This window comes from Nipponia nippon, unplaced genomic scaffold (assembly GCF_047370975.1).
Source record: "Nipponia nippon isolate SJK-2023a ecotype South Korea unplaced genomic scaffold, ASM4737097v1 scaffold_32, whole genome shotgun sequence".
Taxonomy (NCBI): Eukaryota; Metazoa; Chordata; class Aves; order Pelecaniformes; family Threskiornithidae; genus Nipponia; species Nipponia nippon.
The window spans coordinates 1,297,021-1,310,024 of NW_028262350.1; the positions used below are offsets into that span (position 1 = coordinate 1,297,021).

The following is a 13,004-nucleotide window of genomic DNA, read 5'->3' on the forward strand; positions in this document are numbered from 1 at the left end:
GCCCCCGGGCACGCCGGGTCCTGCCCTTCCGCAGCCTCCGGGAGGGCCGGCGCCTCCCGCTGCCGAGCGGGTCCCGGTGCCAGTGCCGAGCGGGTCCCGGTGCCGGTGCGGCGGGTGCCGGTGCCGAGAGGGTCCCGGCGCCACCATCCCGGTGCCCCCCGGCACGGAGCGACCTGCCCCCGGGCGGGCGCCGGTGCCCGCCGGTGCCGAGGCCCCTCCCGGTGCCGGCGGCGCGCAGCGCCCGGGGCGGGGCGGGGCGGGGGCGGGGCGGGAGCCCCGGGCGGGCCGGGCCGGGCCGGGCCGAGCCGAGCCGGGATCAGCCCGCACCTGCGGAGGGGCCCGGGGCGGCGGCGGAGCCCAGCCCCGCGGCCGCAGCCCCGCGGCGGGCGGCGCGGGGGGACCATGCCGGTGATGAAGGGGCTGCTGGCGCCGCAGAACACCTTCCTGGACACCATCGCCACCCGCTTCGATGGCACCCGTAGGGCCGGGGCCGGGGCCGGGGCCGGGGAGGCGGGAGGGTCCGCGCCGGGCACGGCGGGGCCGGGGCAGGGGCGGCGCTGCCCCCCGGGAGGCGGCGGGGAGAGCCGGGGCTCGGCCCGGTACCGGCGCTCGGCGGGACGCTCTGCGCCCTCCCGGAGACCCCTCGCGTCCGTGGCCGGGCTCGGCGCTCCCGGCCCCCCGCGTCCCCCGTGCCCCGGGCCCCCCGCGGTGCGGCCGGGCTGCGCCCCCCGGGGCCCGCGGCCGGTGCCGGCGCGGCCGCGCTCAGCACCAGGGACAGAGCCCGGGAGCGGCGGGAGGGGCCGCGGGGGTCTCCGGGCTGCGGGGGGTCCCCGGGGTGCGGGGAGGCCCCGGGGAGGGGGCACGGCCCGGCTCACGCCGCCCAGGCCGCCCCGGGAGCCCCCACGGGCCCCGCTTCGCCCCGTCCCGTGCCCGAGCGGCGGCCGGTCCGGGGGGGACGCGCGGGCCGTGGCGGAGCCCGCGGTGCGGGGCCGGGGCGCTGCCCCGAGGAACCCCCGCAGCCGGGGAGCCCCGGAGCCAGGGGTGGCCGTGGGGCGCAGCCTGTGCCTGTCACCCCCACGGCGCACGGCGCTGCTGCGACGGACATGGGGGGCCCTGGGGAAGCCCCGGTGCTGCACCGGGCAGCCCACCCCGAGCCCCCCGTTAGCAACGCGCCCTCTGGCTTGGGGTTACGTCCCGGGAAGGGTGGATACCGGTCGCGGTGTGTTCTGGCAGGGGCGGGGAGCAGGGCCTGTGCCGTCCCAGCGCCGTCCGTTTTGGGGCCGCTTGCTGGAGGTTCTGGTGTGTCTCTGGGAGCTGGACTCCCCTCCATGTCCGTGGCGGCGCTGGGGCCAGGATGGATTAAGGCCTTGGCATGTTGGGGAGGGGATCATGCCGGAGTGCCACGTGCCAGCTCCCGGCACCGCTGGCACCATGCAGCCACTCAGGGACCGGTTGTGTTCAGCGCTGACCCCAGGCCCCCCAGAATCACCTGGAGCAGGGACCTCCCGGGCCAGCTGCCTGCAGGGCTGGTGTCCCTCACCTTGCTGGGAGGGACTGGCATGAAGACAGCACTGGGAGCCTGCAGCCACCTCCCGCGGCACCACTGGGACACCAGGAGCACCCCCGGAGCATGCGTTGGCTGCGGTGCTGGGCCAGCTCCTGGCCTGGCGTGACGCGGAGCATCCCAGGCGACCCAGGGTGTCGTTTGCCCATAGGCGCTCTCATTTGGGATGTTACCTTCGAGACGGCAATGTGTAACGGGGCCACCAGCCCTCGGAGCCCTTCCCAGCTCAGACCCAGCTGCGCCCAGAGGTGCCAGGGCAGAGCCACGGGTGCCTCACACTGGCGGTCCTACGACTGTCCCTCCACAGGGGCAGAGGCCAAGCATGGCATCGGGCTCCACGTGCCCCTGTCCCCCTGCTGAGCTGAGTGGAGCTCCCCCAGCTCTGCTGCGGTGCCAGCAAAGCCCCCAGAGGCAGCAGGGACTGGTGTCCCCAGCTCTGCTGGCCCTGGGCTCCCCAGGGCTGGATCTGGCTCTCCAAGGAGGAGGGTCCCCATGGGAGCTGCCTGAAATGACCCACGCAAAGCCCTGGGAATGTGCCCCAGGGAGACGGGATCTGCCCCCCAGCACCCTGGCAGCATCCTGCCCGCAGCTGCGCCAGCCCGCCTTCCAGGCACTTTTAAACAGTGTCCGGCTTTGCTGGGTTTGATGTGTCTCTTATCGGCTTTATCTGCCATGGAGAGGGGCTTTAGCCGCAGTGATACGCTGTGCAAGTTAACCCTGCCTCTCCCAGGCAGCCGCTGCCCGCTGGGCCCGAGGGTGCCCGTCCAGGCAAGCTGGCCACCATGGCAGGGGGCTGCCGAGCCCCCCAGAGCTGCTTCCCCTTTCTCGGCAGAGCTGCTCCCAAATGCAAGCCCTTTTTTTCTTTTCTAATAACACATCCTGGACAACACCATAATCCTGGCTCCCCAGAGCCAAAATCTGGCCTTAGTCACAGCTTCAAGCTATTTTTGCTTCCCCAGGCTAATCCGGGGTTGAGCTGTGCTGTGGTGGCCCCACTGCACCCCCGTCCTATCCTACCAGGGCTGCTGTGGCTGCCATCCCCTCCTTCCCGCCACCTCCTCTGCCCTTGCCCTGCCTGCGGTGCGCTGGCACGGCTCTGCTGCCGGTGCACGGCGCTGAAATCTGCTGCGGGCTCCCCTCCTCTGCTGTGAGAGGGGGCAGATCATGGCTCGCCTGCTCCTGCTGCCGGGGCCGGGGGGGTGCAGGGGTGCTGGGCTGGGGACCCGTGGGCTGGAGACCATGCCAGGGCTGGGGACACCCCGCTCTGCCCTCAGTGGATGCAAACACAGCCCGTGCCGGCCCCTCTTCCTTGGCACCCTTTTAGCACGAGGCCACTTGTCCCGCTGGCGCAGAGCCTGCAGCAAGGAGCCGCTGCGGCCCCGTGGCTGGGCAGGGCGTGGGGCTTGGCAAGGGCTTTCTTCTGCCTGCTGCCATCTCCTCGCCTGCACAGGGGTGATGCTGGGGAGGCTCCGTGGTGCTGTGGCAGATCAAGGATGCTGTCGTTCCCCTTCACCTCTGGCTTGTGCCGGCTTGGCAAGGGCCCTCGACTCATCCCAGGCTCGTGGTTTTTCTCCTACCCTCTCTGTGAGTGCTGCCATGGCGCCGCGGTGCCGTGCCTGGGGCTGGAGGGCCCAGCGCCGCAGCCCGGTGCCTCTGGGCTGGCAGTGCCCGGCCGGGTTTGCCATTGCTCCCGCTAAGCTGCCTGAGCCCCGGCGGGAGGTGGGAGCGGCAGATGGCGAGGGGGAGGCGTGAATCGCCTTGCTCGGGATCGCGTCTCTGGCGATGGGAGCCAGGAGCTGGATCTGGGCTCCTTCCCCTTCCAGCGCATGGGGCTGGGCTGGACATGGACTGTGCGGTCCTGCCCGGGACGGGGCCTCAGGGGTGGCGGGGCAGGGGATGAGCGAGCTCTGGGAGCGGCTGGGGGCAGCCAGCAGCCAGACAGAGACCTGGCTCCTCTTCCCAGAGGGACCCGAGGGGGCCGGGAGGGCTGGGCTCCCCTTTGAGCCCCCCAGGGTGGCCCCGAGCCCTCAGGGGTGGCCATGTCTCCTTTCAGACAGCAACTTCATCCTGGCCAACGCACAGGTCCGCCGCGGCTTCCCCATCGTCTACTGCTCTGACGGCTTCTGCGACCTCACTGGCTTTGCCCGCACCGAGGTCATGCAGAAGAACTGCAGCTGCCGCTTCCTCTACGGGGCCGAGACCAGCGAGCCCGTCCTGCAGCGCATCGAGAAGGTGCTGGACGGCAGGCAGGAGTACCAGACCGAGGTCTGCTTCTACAAGAAGGGTGGTGAGTGGTGCACGGGGCCGGGGCCCTGACCGCGGCTCTGGCTGGGACTTGGCCCCGTGCCGGCCCCGGGGTGAAGCTGCCGAGCAGCGAGGGGACTGTCCTGCCTTCACCGCCCCTTTCCCCCACACAGGAACCGCGTTCTGGTGCCTGCTGGACATCATGCCCATCAAGAACGAGAAGGGGGAGGTGGTGCTCTTCCTCTTCTCCTTCAAGGACATCACAGAGAGCCGGGGCAGGAGCCACCCGGGTGACAAGAAGGAGGGTGAGCCGTGGCTATGAGATGGGGATGGGATTTGGGGAGCGGCGTGTGCAGTGGGCACATGGCAAAGGGGCGCCCAGTTCCCTGCTGGGTCCTGCCCGCCTTTGTGCACCCATGCAAGAAAGGGTCCCCAAAGCAGCCCCTGCTCTGTTGCACCAGCAGTGGCACAGCGCTCCCACTGACCCAGCGTGTCTTGTCCGCTGCAGAGAAGCAGAGGAGCAAGAAGCCTGGGAGTTTGCACCTGTGGGCAGCGCGGAGGCAGGGCCGGACAGTGCTGCACCGGCTCAGCAGCCAGTTTGCCCGACGGGACCGCAGCGAGATGAAAATCAACCGCGTAAGGACCTCGGGGAGCCCTCGGTGCCTCCCGGGCTGGGGCTGCAGGTGGGCTGGCGGCGCCGCGGCTCTGCTGGGACCAGCCCCGCCGCAGAGCCTGGTCTTGCTGGGATGCTGTTCCCATGCATGCACCTCGCTGGCCTCCCCAGGCACCAAACTGCCCTCCATCCCTGGCAGCCGCACTGTGGTCCAGGCTGCAAATGTGGTTCGTTGGCAGCAGCAGAGAGACCAGCGGGTGCCTGGAGCTTGCCGTGGGGAGAGCAGATCTTCTGGCAGCTCTTGCAGGGCTGTGTCTCTCCTCACACGTTAGCTGGGGAAAACCCAGCCTCCCGCTCACAGCACAGCCGTGCCGGCCCCGGGGAGCGCCGTTACCAGGCTGCGGCAGCTGCAGGCGCGCGAGCTGCAGGGCTTCCAGCAGCAACAGGGACCAGTGTCGTCTCTGTGCCAGCCCATTCGCACAGCTGCAGTGCCCCCGCGCAGGGTCCCTGAGCACAGCCGCCGCGATGGGCACCGCCTGCAGACGCGGGGCCGGGGCGGGGGGTCCTGTCACCGGCCAAGAGCGTCCGGGGACCCAGAGCTGGCAAGCAGGCGAAGGGTTTTGGTATGCCAGTCTTGAACCAAGGGGGCCTGGGGGAGACGGGCCCAGCTCTCCCCTTGCCCAGGGCGGGCTCTCGCTGCCCCCCAGCAGCGCCGCGTCCCTGCGGAGGGTGGGGTGGCTCTGCCCCAGCACAGTGGGCAGCAGCTGGCAGTGCCAGCGGATTACTGTTAATAGCATTAGCATAGCGTTAATTTATGTGCTGTCACCGAGCGTTCTGTGCCCGTCTCTGAGGGTGACCTCAGCGCAGCCCATGTACCCCGTTGGAAATGTGTGTCCATCACCCCGGGCTGGTGGGACTCGGGGCGGGGGGGGTGCGGTGGCCTCCACCCCCTTGGCGGGACAGCCCCTGTGCCATCCGTGTTGCACCCTGCCACTTGCTCCCCCAGAACGTGTTTGAGAACAAGCCATCCATCCCCGAGTACAAAGTGGCCTCGGTGCAGAAGTCCCGCTTCATCCTGCTCCACTACAGCATCTTCAAGGCCCTCTGGGACTGGCTGATCCTGTTGGCCACCTTCTACGTGGCCATCACCGTCCCCTACAACGTCTGCTTCACGGGCACAGAGGACAGCCTCTCGGCCGCCCGCAGCACCATCGTCAGCGACATCGCTGTGGAGATGCTCTTCATCCTGGGTAGGTCCGTGCCCAGTGCTGAGCACCCATGTGGGATGGGGAACGTGGCTGGGCGGGGCGGGGACGCGGCCAGAGGAGCGGACCTGCGGGGTGATGGAGAGGGGAGCTGGCGTCGCTTTGCCCCTCCTGCTGGTGCCGAGCACCCTGGGAGTGGGACCTGGGTTGGCTGCAGACCCTGGCCCGGCTCCCCTGGCCGCGGCGGGGGCAGTGATGGCTGGTCCTGCTCTCCCCGGGGCAGACATCATCCTGAATTTCCGGACGACGTACGTGAGCCAGTCGGGCCAGGTGGTGTACGACCCCCGCTCCATCTGCATCCATTACATGGCCACCTGGTTCTTCGTGGATCTGATCGCCGCTCTGCCCTTTGATCTGCTCTACGTCTTCAACGTGACCGTGGTGAGTGCCACTTGCATCGTGGGTGGGGGGCAGCGGGGGGGAGGCGGCCCCTTTCGCAGGGATCTGCTCCTCGCGCGCCCGTCTGGGAGCGGCGCGGACAGTGAGGGGAAGCAGCGATGGCAGCTATAGCGGGAAGCCTCCCACGCATCTTAATTTAACCAGAGGCTGCCACAAATGACAGTAACTGCCAAGGCACCGCGCCAGGAGCTGCAGGCAGGTGCCCGCCCTGCACCCAGCACCCAGCACCCAGCACCCAGCACGCCTGTTCTCTGCCCAGGCTGCAGAGCAAATACCTGCGAATACCTGGTGTGCACACACCATTGCAGCGAGGGGCACGCGCACATCGCCCGCTCTGGCGAGGGGGGACCACACGTGTGGGCACACGGGGCAGATGCCGGTGACGAAGGCAGGTCCCAGCCTGAGGCTCCCCAGGCTCCGGAGGGGCCCCGCGGCGCAGGGGGTGCGATGGGCTGCGCAAGTGCGCGGCTGGCACCGGCCCCTTCCCACCTCTGCTAATTGGGGCAGGGAGGGGAGGAGGCGGCGAGTGCAGAGGCTGTAATTACGCTTATTGGAGGCAGAGCAGCGTGCGGGGAGGACAAGGGCACTTGGGGCTGGCACTGCCCCCCTGAGCCAAACCCGGCTTCACTGGTGTCCCAGCGGTGCTGCCCGGCAGGAAAACAACCGCGGCCGCGGCAGGGGCCATTGCTGCCGCTGGCTCTGCCGGGTCTGGGCGAGCCGGGGCGCACGGGCAGCAGTGAGGGCGCACTGCGAGGAGACCGCAGTGCGAGGGCACAAGCACTTTCCCGCAAAATGCTGCCAAGGGACTGCCAGGGTGGGCAGCCCCTGCAGGGACCCTCTGCCAGCGGGGAGCAGAGCTGAGCCACCCAGGGAGTGGGTCCGTCCTGACCCACTTCAGTGGGGTCTGACCCCGGCGTCTGCTCCGGCACAGCCCCTGCCTGGTGCCCCTGCCTGGCCCGTGGCCCTGGGCTCCTGCGAGGTGCCTGGTGCAGCGCCGGCAGGAGGCAAAGGACGAGGCAGGAGCTTTGTGCGAGGTGGGAGGCCCCGGAGCGCTCGGCATCGCTGCGGATCCAAACCCACCCGCCTAAGCCAGGGCAGCTCCAGCTCTCTTTGTCCAGGATCTCTGCAGGCAAGGCACAGCATCTTGCCGAGACTTCCCCTTGCAAATAGATTAGATCAGCTTTCTGCCAGCAGTTTCAGCAAACGCAGCCTGATAGCGACGCCGCTGCTGCCCGCTTCCCCCTCCCGCTGGTCACCTCCCTCCCCTCTCCAGCACCCCAAATCTCCCGGGGTGATTCGGCGCCCCGACGAGCTGTGACCCCAGTTGCCTGCTGGGTGCTGGCAGAAGGCTGCTTGGGGACGAGCTCTTCCCAGCCGGCCCCGTAGCCCACGACCCTCCTGGCAGCTGTGGGCGGTGGCGAAGGGTCCCTGCCCCAGGGGGAGGCGGGGGGGTCCCTTCCTGCCCCTGCCTGCAGCTCCGCAGTGTTCACCCACCTGCCCCGCTCCCCAGACCTCGCTGGTTCACCTGCTGAAGACGGTGCGGCTGCTGCGGCTGCTGCGGCTGCTGCAGAAGCTGGACCGCTACTCGCAGTACAGTGCCATGGTGCTCACCCTGCTCATGTCCATGTTCGCGCTGCTGGCCCACTGGATGGCATGCATCTGGTATGTCATCGGCCGCAAGGAGATGGAGAGCAACGACCCCCAGACCTGGGACATCGGTGAGCGGGGCTGCCCGCCGGCGGGGGCTGCGCGGGGCGGGGGCACGCTCAGGACACCTGGCTCCCCCCGTGCCGCTGCGTGCCGCTGGCAGGGGGGAGCGGGCAGAGGGCAGTCCCGTGGGACAAAGGGATGCCGGGGCAGGGACGGGAGCTGTGCTGAGCACCAGGCCCCTCGGCGAGCGCTAACCCCTGGCTGTGCTTGGCAGGCTGGCTGCACGAGCTGGGCAAGAGGCTGGAGGCTCCCTACATCAACAACTCAGTGGGGGGCCCCTCCATCCGCAGCGCCTACATCGCCTCCCTCTACTTCACCCTCAGCAGCCTGACCAGCGTGGGCTTCGGCAACGTCTGCGCCAACACCGACGCCGAGAAGATCTTCTCCATCTGCACCATGCTCATCGGGGGTGAGGCGGGGAACGGGGCAGGGCGTGGGGGGCTTCATGTCCAGCTGCTGGAGCAGTGGCAGGTACCTGGGCAGGACAGGCGCTGGGGGGAGGCGATGAAGATGTGTGCCCTGTGGGACAGCCCTGGGGCTGGGTTAGAGGAGAAGCCCCCCCGTGCTGCACCCCACGGCCCCGCATTGCTGGTGGGGGCAGAGCCCAGCCCCTGCCCGGGCCCCCGTGTGCCGCAGCCCTCCAGCCAGCCGGCTCCTCGGCGGGCCTGACGCTGCCCTCCCGTCCCCCAGCGCTGATGCACGCCGTCGTCTTCGGCAACGTCACGGCCATCATCCAGCGCATGTACTCCCGCCGCTCGCTCTACCACACCCGCATGAAGGACCTCAAGGACTTCATCCGCGTCCACCGCCTGCCCCAGCAGCTGAAGCAGAGGATGCTGGAGTACTTCCAGACCACCTGGTCGGTGAACAACGGCATCGATGCTAACGAGGTAGGAGGTTTTGGCTGGGCTGAGCCAGCCCCACTCTGTCCCCCTGTCCTGCACCCGGTGTGGGGGTGATGGGGCTGGCAGGGCCAGCTGTGAGTGTGCGAGTACGTACGTGTGTGCGCATGTGCAGGTGTGCACATGTCCATGCTCTGTGGCTAGAGGGACCAGAGCTGGGTGCCAGGATGGGGGCGGATTCTTGCCAGCATGGGGAGCGGGACAGGCACGTGGAGCAGAGGCAGCCCATCCCCGCGGGCAGAGCTGCCCCGTGTTTGCCAGCTGGGACCGCTGGCCTCTGCCGAGGCAGCCAGGGCAGCTGAGCAGCGAGATGCTCTGCTCGGGCAGGGATGTGTCCCCTGGGGCTGGCAGGCTGCGGGGAAGGCTTCTCCCTGCCAGCCGCACCCCAGCGCCATGGCCCTGCTCACCCCAGCTGCTGCACGACTTCCCCGACGAGCTGCGCGCGGACGTGGCCATGCACCTCAACAAGGACATCCTGCAGCTGTCCGTCTTCGAGACGGCCAGCCGGGGCTGCCTCCGCTCCCTCTCGCTCCACATCAAGACCTCGTTCTGCGCCCCGGGGGAGTACCTGCTGCGCCAGGGTGACGCGCTGCAGGCCAACTACTTCGTCTGCTCTGGCTCCCTCGAGGTGCTGAAGGACAACGTGGTCCTGGCCATCCTGGGTGAGGGCAGGCGGCGTGGGCTCTCCCCCAGCCCCTTCTGCTGCCCAGCTGGGCAAGGAGCCCGGGGCTCACACCGCTAGCCCACCCCGGTCCCCTCCTGCAGGCAAGGGGGATTTGATCGGAGCCGACCTGTGCAGCACGGACCAAGTGATCAAGACCAACGCAGACGTGAAGGCGCTGACCTACTGTGACCTGCAGTACATCGGGCTGCGGGGGCTCTGCGAGGTGCTGCAGCTCTACCCCGAGTATGCCAGCAAGTTCACGGCGGACATCCACCAGGACCTGACCTTCAACCTGCGGGAGGGCAGCGAGATGGAGGTGGGTGCGTGTCCTCCGTCGCAGGCCCCTTCTCGTCCTCACGGCCCCAGAGACCGGAGCAGGGCTGGGGCTCTGCACGGCCACGGAAGGGGAATTTGTCCCCTCCCCGCTCATGGTCCCCAGGCTCTGAGGCCGGGGCGGGGGCTGTGGCTGTGCCACCCCAGCCATCCAGGTACATCCCATCCCAGCTCCTCTTGGCTCCGTGCAACCCGGGGAATGGGAAGCAAGAGCATTTGCAGTGCAGGAGGCTGGGGGGGGGTGGAGGGCTTGGAAATGGGGGTGGAGGGGACTGGGGGGCACTGCGGGACAGCCAGCCGGGGCACGGCCCCCCCGCTGCGCAGGAGGCAGCGCTGGGGGCTGCCGGGTTTAGTCATGCTGCCGACTCCAGCAGCCGGGGGGATGTTCTGCTGCAGAAATAGCTCTGCAGCGCTTTGCCTCCCCCGTCTCTGCTGCTGGCTCTGCGCTGGCACCGAGCGGCCGGGGGCTCCTCCGGAGCATCTCCCCGGGTACCCACCGCCCCCAGGCCCTGTAGAGGTGGGGCAGGAGGTTGCTCTCTAGATCCCAAATAGCCCTACCAAAACCCAACGCGTCCATTGCCTGGGAGAGGTATAAATAAACCAAGGGTGCATGGATGCAAACGGAGCTCGCCAGGTCCCGCAGAAGCCCTGCGCACCCTCTCCTGGCCAGCAGCACGCGCCCAGGGGAGCCGATGCTCTGATGGCTGAGCTGGGGCTGGGAATCGGGCACAGCCCTGGTCCCGGCCCCGGCCCCGGCCACGCAGGCAGAGGTCGGGCAGCTCATCAGTGTCACGACAGCAGCAGAGGAAGGAGAGCGGGCAAGGGGCCGCGGGGGCCAGCGCTGGGGCTGGGGGGGACGGGGCTGATGCACGGTGCCGGAGGCGGTTTGGCTGTCCAGGGGGGCACCAAGAGGCCGGGAGCGCTGCGTGCCGAGGCGGGGAGCGGGAGGGTGCGTGCCCGGCGCTGTGTCTGCCTGCGGCCGGTCCCCGCGGAGCCATGCGGGGGTCCTGCGTGCCGCTGAGCCGGTGCTGTCTGCTCTCCCCACAGGGGCTCTGCCGCTACTCCCGGTCCCCGCGGCTGTCACAGGCACCACAGGTTTGTGCCGCGCCAGGGGGGAGGACGGGGCAGGGGTGGCCGTGCCTGGCTTTGGCACCTGCATGGGGACCAGCCCTGACCTCCACCCTGCACCCACCTGCAGCCTCGTCCAGAGAGCGGTGCCACCCCGGAGAAGCCCCTTCCCTCCATCCTGGAGGACGAGGAGGAGCCCGACGAGGTCTTCCAGCACTCACCGGCCACCGTCACCCGCCGCAAGCTGCTGCTGCCCCAGCTGAGCAGCCCGGCACGCCGCGGCTCCCTGAGCAGCCTCCTGGGTGATGAGCTATGCCAGATCTCAGCCCTGCGGCGCAACTGCCGCTCCCCAGCCCACTGCAGCCGGGGCCGCAGCCCCTCTCCGCAGTGCCAGAGGGACGCCCGGCTCCTGGAGCGGGAGGGCGGCGCGGACAGGAGGCCAGCCAAGCTCCTCATCCCCTCCCTGCACGCCTACGGCCCCCCAGACCTCAGCCCCAGGTAAGGCTGGGAAATGCCAGTGGCTCGTCCTGCTGCCGCGCGTTTGTGCCGGCTGGGCTGTGTGGGGCCCCCGGGAGCCCACCGGGAATGGTGGCAGAGGGGTGAGGGGGTGACGACGGCCAGCCCTCACCCCCTCCCTGCCCTAGAGTTGTGGACGGGATTGAAGACAACGGGGGGACATCAGAGCCACAAACCTTCTGCTTCAATGTGGACCCGCCGCAGCAGAGCGCGGCGAGGGACTCCCCCACGTCAGGTACCTCCGGCAGCTGCCGGGCAAGGCCAGGGCGCTGGCGGCGGGGCCGGGGGGCTCGGGGAGCCCTCTGCCACCGGCCGTGTCTTCCCCGGCAGGGAGCGACGCGGGCGGCCCAGCCCTGGCGACGGAGGCAGAGGAGATAAAGCAGAACATCAGGAGGCTCAACCAGGAGGTGTGGCGGGGACCGGGGCTGGGAGTGGATCCCCAAAAGCACCGGGGGTGCTCAGCCGGGGGCATCCGCCAGGGCTCACCGCTCTCCCTCCCCTTCCAGATCAACCACCTCAACCAGGAGGTTTCCCACCTCAGCCGGGAGCTGCAGCACATGATGGAGCTGCTCCAGGGCCGCCTGGGAGCCCCACAGCCCCCCGCCTGCCCCTACCGCCTGCCCGCCGCCGCCTTGACGCCGCTCCAACCCTCGCCGCCCTCCGCCCCGGTGCCCCCCTCTCCCCCGCCCGCGCCCCCCAGCTCCTTCAGCTCCCCCTCCGCCAGCCCCCGGGCCAAACGCTGCCCCGTCCGCAGCCGCTCGGCCCACGCCACCGCCAGCCCCGCCATGCACCCCTGGGTGGGCGCCGAGGGGCCATGCCCGCCGCGGGGGGACACCCCCGGCCCTGACCCCCACCAGGCCTCGGACTCACAGCCCCTCTTGCTGCCGCCCCGCTCTGCCCACTCCTTCCCTGGCTGCTTGGCTGGCGGTCGGCCCCGCGCCCACCCGCAGCCCCGCTCCAGCTCCACCAGCTCCCACTGACCCCGCGGGCACCGGGGTGGCGGCAGGGGACCCTCGTCCTGGGGCACCCTCGCCCTTGGGGGACCCTCGCCCTGAGGGACCCTCGCCCTGGGGCACCCTCGCCCTGGGGGCACCCTTGCCCTGGGGCACCCTCGCCCTCGGGGGACCCTCGCCCTGAGGGACCCTCGCCCTCAGGGGGCCTTCGCCCTGGGGCACCCTCGCCCTGGGGCACTCTCGCCCTCGGGGGACCCTCGCCCTGGGGGACCCCCCGCCCGCCGCCCTGCCCCCTCGCTGCCCGGGACACCCCAGCTCCGGCCTCACCCCGGTCACCGGCTCTGGCTCCGCCAGCCCAAGCCCCCGGGAGGCGGCGGCCGGAGCGGGGCAGCGGCGGGGGCACCCCGCACCCGCCGGCGCCCCCGGGGTGCAGCGCTCGCCCCGGCCCCGCACCAGCAGGGATTTTGATACCATTTTATACTTTTTGCCCACGGGGTCTTTTTTTTACAACCAGGCCAGGCCCGACAGCCCCTCCCGGGACCCCCCGTGCCCGGGGCCGAGGGCCGGGAGCGGCTGCCGGCGGATTTGGTGCGCGGGGGCCGGTTCGGGGGGGCTCCGAGGCGGGGGGCTCCGGGGGCCGGGGTCTCTGTTGCGCCCCCCCGCCCCAACGGGAAATAAAGGCTCTATTTTTCCAGCCCCGGCTGCGGGTGAGTCTCTGCCCGCGGCTCCCCCGCCCCTGCCCGGGGGCGCCGCTCGCCTCCGCGCCGGGACCC

At 70.2% G+C, this 13,004-nt stretch overlaps 1 protein-coding gene across 3 annotated transcripts; it reads left to right on the top strand.

Annotated features, from left to right (window-relative positions):
• The first annotated feature begins 339 nt into the window (after positions 1 to 339).
• KCNH4 (potassium voltage-gated channel subfamily H member 4) lies at positions 340 to 12,622 on the top strand. Of its 3 annotated transcripts, XM_087770209.1 has the most exons (16): positions 346 to 478; positions 3,618 to 3,851; positions 3,982 to 4,113; positions 4,317 to 4,444; positions 5,428 to 5,671; positions 5,910 to 6,067; positions 7,596 to 7,803; positions 8,010 to 8,204; positions 8,486 to 8,685; positions 9,110 to 9,359; positions 9,463 to 9,677; positions 10,742 to 10,789; positions 10,893 to 11,260; positions 11,407 to 11,513; positions 11,609 to 11,685; positions 11,785 to 12,622. In XM_087770209.1, the coding sequence occupies exons 1-16, from the start codon at positions 403 to 405 to the stop codon at positions 12,256 to 12,258; spliced, it is 3,114 nt and encodes a 1,037-aa protein (XP_087626335.1). In that variant the 5' UTR covers positions 346 to 402; the 3' UTR covers positions 12,259 to 12,622. The 3 variants fall into 3 exon arrangements, with proteins under 3 accessions (XP_087626337.1, XP_087626335.1, XP_087626336.1); XM_087770211.1 differs by lacking the exon at positions 4,317 to 4,444 and having other exon boundaries at positions 340 to 478; XM_087770210.1 differs by lacking the exon at positions 4,317 to 4,444 and having other exon boundaries at positions 3,618 to 3,829.
• The last annotated feature ends 382 nt before the right edge of the window (positions 12,623 to 13,004 follow it).